This window comes from Rosa rugosa, chromosome 2 (genome assembly GCF_958449725.1).
Source record: "Rosa rugosa chromosome 2, drRosRugo1.1, whole genome shotgun sequence".
Lineage (NCBI taxonomy): Eukaryota > Viridiplantae > Streptophyta > Magnoliopsida > Rosales > Rosaceae > Rosa > Rosa rugosa.
In genome coordinates this window covers 18,788,421-18,795,324 of record NC_084821.1, presented here as the reverse complement: position 1 = coordinate 18,795,324, position 6,904 = coordinate 18,788,421, and the positions used below count along the sequence as shown (strand labels likewise).

Below are 6,904 nucleotides of genomic sequence, written 5' to 3'. Positions count from 1 at the left end.
CTGACAATGTCGCCAACATCGACGATAGTAAAATATTCATAGTTACAGGGTGAGCGGTAGCACACTAGTACTATTATCACACCTCCGCTTTCATCAAGGCTCATTGATGCCACCAGTAGCGTCAGCGGCTCCATCGCTACCATTACCACCAACCAGATCCATGCCTCATTCCAACTCGATATCAGAGTTTTGCTCCATCTCATAACAAAGCAAAGTATTAAAACCCCATGATCAAAATCGGCGACCTGGCCTTCACCACAGGATCAGCCACCAACAGACGTTTGGTTTGGCAAACGCTTTCCCCTCAGCCGCAGCCTCTTGAATTTTGACATTGAAATAGCAACTAACTATTAAAAGAGAAAGAAGATCGGTCCATTGGATCGATATCATTCTGACTTGCCAATCTTGCGGCGGAAACAGATGGCTCTTCGACAAAAGTCGACATTGGACTGCGGCTGTCGGATGCCCGAAAGATGTGTTTGATACCTTGTAAGGTCTCTGTAATCCCTTGTCACGGCGGCCAGGATTTGGTGATCTCTAAGCAATCGCTCGCTCTCTCATCACCGCAAGCCCTCCACCATAGTTTGTTCACTTACCTTCATGTGGGAATGGTATGACACTTATATACAATTGTTCTCTTAAATTATATTTTCTAGTTACCTTATTGCGACTCAAGCCAGATCTTGCAAACTAGTAAGCTGAGTCAATTTCTTATTATTTAATTCTTTTTTTTGAGAGAAATAGTCAGCCACTTTATTAATAATAATCATAAGAAAAATTACAACTTATAGAAGTAGGAACTACATCAAAATAGAAAATAACAAGAACAATACTAGATGCAACAAGACATCGGAAATAAAACCAAACGAGGGTACGAAGGGATGCAATTAAGCATTTGATGAAGCACCAGACATAACCCGGGCTATGTAAAACGGTACCAATAGTATGGTCAACCATACTTCCACGCAAAGATATACGTCGAATAGAGGGTAACCTTCTATCAAGGGAACCGGCGGTAGTGTGACCGACCTTGCCCACTCCATGCAACAAAATACACCGAATAGGGAGCAATCTTCTACCTAAGTAACCAAAGCAGCATATCCAAAACTCATAACAATTTAAGATCCATAGAAAGTCTCCTGGATCCCAAATGCGAACCCGAACAGCAATGGGCTCATACACCATGTGCAAAGCCCTAAGAATGAAAACCCACTCCAAAACCCTTGGGCAGTCCAACAGAGCATAGGCCCATGTCCACAGCCTGCTATGGGCACCCAAAATCACTCTTGGCACCCATGCCTTCCCTGACCTCGGCCTTGATCTCTGCTCCACCGTCCTTCGTCGCAGAAAGGGTATCCCAGCCCCACCAACTCGAAGCCGCCCTCCGCCACCCATACCACCAGCCGGAACGCGGACCCCGCCCAGATCGATCCCACCCTCGTCGCCTTCACCGGCGCCGCCCTCCTTGGCGCAGATCTTGGTTCGACCCGGCCTGCGAAATTGCTCCGCCACACCCAATCCCCTCTCAGATCGAAGGGGCTCTGACTAGCCGAGCCCCACGACAGCAGACGCCCCACGAAATAAAAACCATCTTCCGCCACCGCTGCCGATCCCAGCGATCCAAAATCCACCACTGCCGCTTCCGTCAATGCCAGAGCTGCTGACAGACGTGCCGCCATCTCCTCTGCCATGAAAGGTAGAGATACAAAAGCAAAAGGGAAACCCTAGCTTATACGTGAGACTCAGGAGGCAAAAGCTTCCGTTCTCAAACCCTAGCAGACGGCTAGGTGCGCTCTTATAAGAAAATTACCTATGGACTGCTTATTATTATTTAATTCTTAGGGCATCTCCAACCCCTTAGTCAAAGCCATAGCTATTTCAGAATTTGACACCCTTAGTTTCATTATTATTTATTCATATTTTGCATCTCCAACCCCCTTTAGCCAAACGCTAAAGCCATTTCAAAATTTTAATCAATTTAAAAAATTATTTAACTATAATATGACTATATATATATATATATATATATATATATATATATATATATACAAGCCCGATCAGAAGCGGGCGTCCGCAAGCCAGAAAAAGTGTGAATGTCCCTCTTCCGGCCTCGATCAGGCATCGATGAAGGCGCTGCGGTTGCCGGATCTGAACCAGGCCTCGATGTCGAGCCTCTGCTTGCCGCTGAAGTCGTCGATGAAGTGTTCAAAGTTGACCTTGATGGGCTTTCATGGTTTCAGGCGAGCTCATCGTACACATCTTCGATTCTGATCAGTTGAGCCTTCGCCTTGATGGTGATGCCATCAGGGACGTCCAGAGGGTTCGTCCGGCAACCGCAGCACCTCCATCACCGCCTGATCGAGCTGGAGGAGGAACGTCTGCACTTTTTCTAGGTTGCGGACGTCCTCTTCTGAACGGCTCCGTGTGTGTGTGTGTGTGTGTGTATATATATGTTTCAAGGGGCAAAAATCATTTTTCTAATTTTTCAGAAATTTTAATTTAATTTTTTGAAGATTTTTCATTTAAAAATCTGTTACTTTATTATTAGCTATAGAATTTAATCCATCGCATTTTTCTGACCGTCAGATTAGAAATTAAGTAATTATGTATATTGGTATCAATTAATCTTGTCCTTCCATTTTGAATCGAATTAATGAAGGGTGAATTAGGGCCACACATTTCTTAGCCGTTAGAAGCCCACTAGGCTTCTAGTGCACGCGGGGCCTATTGTCGGTCATCATCAGCGCGCATGTCAGGCGTGTTTATCCTTCAGCCGCTGTGGTTTTGTTATTTAGCGCAAGTCGCGCTTCTATATATTCTCCCTCGGGCGCGTAAAGGATGGCATCTACAAATTGGAGAGTGGAAGGTGGGCCCAGGCGTCTCCCACTGAAGCCATTTTGGCTTTCTACCTTCGTTCCTTAGTCATTTTGGCTATATTGAATCATTTTAAATAATAATGAATCATCTTTTTATAAAAGATAATAAATTATAAAATTATGAAAAATACAAGATTAAATAATGATTTTTTTCATTAAACAGCATATTCCTTAAAATATCTTTATCAAAAGCCATACAGCAAGCTATATATGACTTATTAGAATTAATCTAACCATGTCATTTTGGATGCCAAATTTATGTTTATGGATATATAGCTAGGGTTTGCTCTAGATTGAAGATGAACAAGGGGCCTGCCAGATTCCAGGTTTAGAACTCCTTGGACAGTACGATTCATTAGTTACATGCATAGATTCGCATCAATAAACCAAATTAATTTTACATGTCGCAGATTGTCAAACACAAATGCAATGACAATTAGCACAGGGATGAGTTAGAAAAGCCACCAATTCACCGAAAAGCATCCACCAAACCAACATAATGGAACTGCTGGCACCCTGTAGACTTCATCAACCGCCTTTTACCCCTTCGGGGACGTTCAATTCCTTCCGGTTATGGGGTTATGAGGAAGAAGAGTTATTTGTTATACTGTAGAGTGTGGAATGGAAGAACAGTTATAGGGTATTTGGCACGAAATTACAGTTCAAGGTATTTTTTCGCATTCAGTGCACCGGGAAAAAATGCCTTTGCCCTAACGTCGGCAAAAACCATCGCCTAAATTTGTTTAATGAAACATGCATTCTGTTAAACTTTATAACAGCATTTCCTTATAGCCTGAAAGGCTTTTCAGAGGATGCTGATATTACGGCAATAACCATAAAACAGTAATAATTAAGAAGTATGAGAACGCATAAGATAATCCGAAATAGACCAATTGAAATTTAGTTCATGATAAAAAGAACAAAAATTCTTAGCCACCTTTGGCAAAACCAAAAGCACCTAGACTCCTGCGCCACCGCCGGTCAAGCACCCAATTCTGGGAATGGACACTTAACAACGATGGCAACAAACTAAAACCTATAGACCGACTCAACAAACTAGCAAAAGAAACCTTAATAAAGTTTTCAAGATTTAATTTTTTATTAAGAAAGATTTCGCCTATCGAAATCTTAGGGTGGGCCATGACGGTTCACTTCTTCTTAGCAGCAGACTTGGTCACCTTGGCACCAGATGGATCCTTCTTCTCAACATTCTTGATGACTCCAACAGCAACTGTCTGGCGCATGTCCCTTACTGCAAAACGACCTAGAGGTGGGTACTCAGAGAAGGTCTCCACAACCATGGGCTTGGTGGGAAGCATCTTAACCATACCAGCATCACCATTCTTCAAGAACTTGGGCTCCTTCTCAAGCTCCTTACCAGATCGCCTGTCAATCTTTGTCAAAATCTCACCAAACTTCACAGCAATGTGGGAGGTGTGGCAGTCGAGCACTGGAGCATATCCATTTCCAATCTGGCCAGGGTGGTTCATGATGATGACCTGTGAGGTGAAGTTAGCAGCTTCCTTGGCAGGGTCATCCTTGGAGTTGGAAGCAACATAACCACGCTTGAGATCCTTGACAGCAACATTCTTCACATTGAACCCGACGTTGTCACCAGGAAGAGCCTCCGGGAGAGATTCATGGTGCATCTCAACAGACTTAACTTCAGTAGTAAGCCCACTGGGACCAAAGGTCACCACCATACCAGGCTTGATGATCCCAGTCTCAACACGTCCCACAGGCACAGTTCCAATGCCACCAATCTTGTACACGTCCTGAAGTGGGAGACGGAGGGCCTTGTCTGAGGGCCTCTTTGGCTCGTTGATCTGGTCGAGCGCCTCAAGAAGGGTAGGACCCTTGTACCAGTCGAGGTTGGTGGACCTCTCAATCATGTTATCACCCTCAAATCCAGAGATGGGAACAAAGGCAATTTTCTCTGGGTTGTATCCAACCTTCTTCAGGTAGGAAGAGACTTCCTTCACGATTTCATCGTACCTTGCCTTGGCATACTTGGGAGTGGTGGCATCCATCTGCATACATTTTAAAGAGTTAGAGATTCTTATCAATAATTAAAACCATAATCTCAGATACCAGGACAACTGAGGCTCACCTTGTTACAGCAACAGATCATCTGCTTGACACCAAGAGTGAAAGCAAGCAGAGCGTGCTCACGGGTCTGACCATCCTTGGAGATACCAGCTTCAAAACCACCAGTGGTGGAGTCGATGATTAGGACAGCACAATCAGCCTGGGAGGTACCAGTAATCATGTTCTTGATGAAATCACGATGTCCGGGAGCATCGATGACAGTGCAGTAGTACCTGGTGGTCTCAAACTTCCACAAGGCAATATCAATGGTGATACCACGCTCACGCTCAGCCTTGAGCTTGTCCAACACCCAGGCATACTTGAATGACCTTTTGTTCATCTCAGCAGCCTCCTTCTCAAACCTCTCGATCACACGCTTGTCAATACCACCAAGCTTGTAGATCAAGTGACCTGTGGTGGTCGACTTGCCAGAGTCGACGTGGCCAATGACCACAATGTTGATGTGGGACTTTTCCTTACCCATGATGAGCTCTTAGCAAAAAAACTGTAATCACAGACATAAAAAAACTGAAATCAGTCAATTTCATTAAACAGAAGACACATAACAGAATCATATTCTCAACAAATAACACCACAATTCACATAAAATCAATTACAGACAAAGAACTCATTGAGAAAAAAAAATTACAAAAAAAGAACTCAGTCCCTTAGATGTTCATAACAATCTGCGATCATATCCGCAAATCATTACAGGTCTGTAGGACTCATCACTGTTCCTTGCAAATAAATAAAATTCCAAAACCAAACAAAGCTCAAAGTAAATATCATAAATTCGAATTTCAAAAATCAAAAACAGAAAATCATTTGAGCACTGATATTGCTTCAAAGAAACGAATCACATGAAACCGATCGATCAAATCCACAAACCAGATAATGAAGCACAATATCCAAAACGAATCGATTCAAGCTGAATCTAAATATTTTATTTTTTTTATTAATAAAAAATTTGCATGCCTGCATGAGATCGAACAACAGTAAAAACAGATACATACACCTAAAACAATAATCGATCCAGATCTAATCACAGAACAACAAATACACAGATCAAAAATCATCAATCGTTTCATCTCATTTTAACAAACAAGAACCAATTCAAACGAAGAAAAAATTGTAGCAATCAAATCAGCAATGGTGCATATATAATCAAACAAACGGAATCATAAACGATTTAATCGTAAAAATAAACGGAATCGGAGAATGAGATCGAACCTGAAGAATGAGACTGAAGGAGAATGAGGCTCTCGAAACGTCGCCGGCCTTGGAGATTGTGCGAGCGTCACAGAGAGAGAGAGGGAGTGCGAGAACTGTGAGTGAGAAAGACGTGAATTTAAAGAGGAGCAGTGACTACTTGGGTTAACTAGGGTTTATTTCTCAGCCATTGGATCAGGATCGGACGATTGAGATAATTACATTTCACTGCGGCTGTGATGACCTAATTTGCGAGTGTGAGATAATGAAATGACAAATATGGGCCTATAGCAGATTTTTTTGGCCCATTTTGTGGCGTAGAGTTTGATCCCAAGAGCGTTACCATGTAAAACGGAGTCAAAACGTTAGGAGTTTGCCTCAAAGCCGTCTCTTTTTAATAAATGCTTTTAAGATAGAAAGAATAATTTGATATGTTAGGTTTTTTAGGCTCGGTGAAATACTAAAAAGACAACTAAAGTCTAAAATTACATAAATTTGTCGAAAAAAAAAAAAACTAAAATTACATAAAAGATATGAAGCCCAAATAAAAAAAAGCCCACAAAACATCAAAAAAATGCAAATATGTACCCAAATTGATACAAATACCGAAATACGTATTACTTTTCTTTAGTTTTTATTTTTCATTTTTATATACTAACAAAATTAGGTAATATTATCTAGCCGTAGCCGCTCTCTCTAACCTAGGGTTAGGGTTTTCTTTTGCCGACTGC

At 42.1% G+C, this 6,904-nt stretch overlaps 1 protein-coding gene and 1 non-coding gene across 2 annotated transcripts; both read right to left on the bottom strand.

The window, feature by feature from the left end:
* Nucleotides 1-3,751: 3,751 nt before the first annotated feature.
* LOC133732217 (elongation factor 1-alpha-like) lies at nucleotides 3,752-6,307 on the bottom strand. The gene is made up of 3 exons (XM_062159716.1): nucleotides 6,195-6,307; nucleotides 4,987-5,469; nucleotides 3,752-4,906 (listed from the first exon to the last, which is right to left on the bottom strand). Exons 2-3 carry the CDS (start codon nucleotides 5,446-5,448, stop codon nucleotides 4,025-4,027), a joined length of 1,344 nt encoding a protein of 447 aa, XP_062015700.1. The 5' UTR covers nucleotides 5,449-5,469; nucleotides 6,195-6,307; the 3' UTR covers nucleotides 3,752-4,024.
* LOC133734993 (small nucleolar RNA SNORD25) lies at nucleotides 5,619-5,703 on the bottom strand. Its single transcript, XR_009858734.1, has one exon. It is a non-coding gene; the product is annotated as a small nucleolar RNA SNORD25 (small nucleolar RNA).
* Nucleotides 6,308-6,904: the final 597 nt, after the last annotated feature.

Excerpts from the sequence above, each read along its gene's own strand:
- LOC133732217 (XM_062159716.1), bottom strand. The coding sequence starts at position 5,448 with ATGGGTAAGGAAAAGTCCCACATCAACATTGTGGTCATTGGCCACGTC. Across the intron at positions 4,907-4,986 it reads TGATCTGTTGCTGTAACAAG|ATGGATGCCACCACTCCCAA; the intron begins GTGAGCCTCAGT and ends AAATGTATGCAG.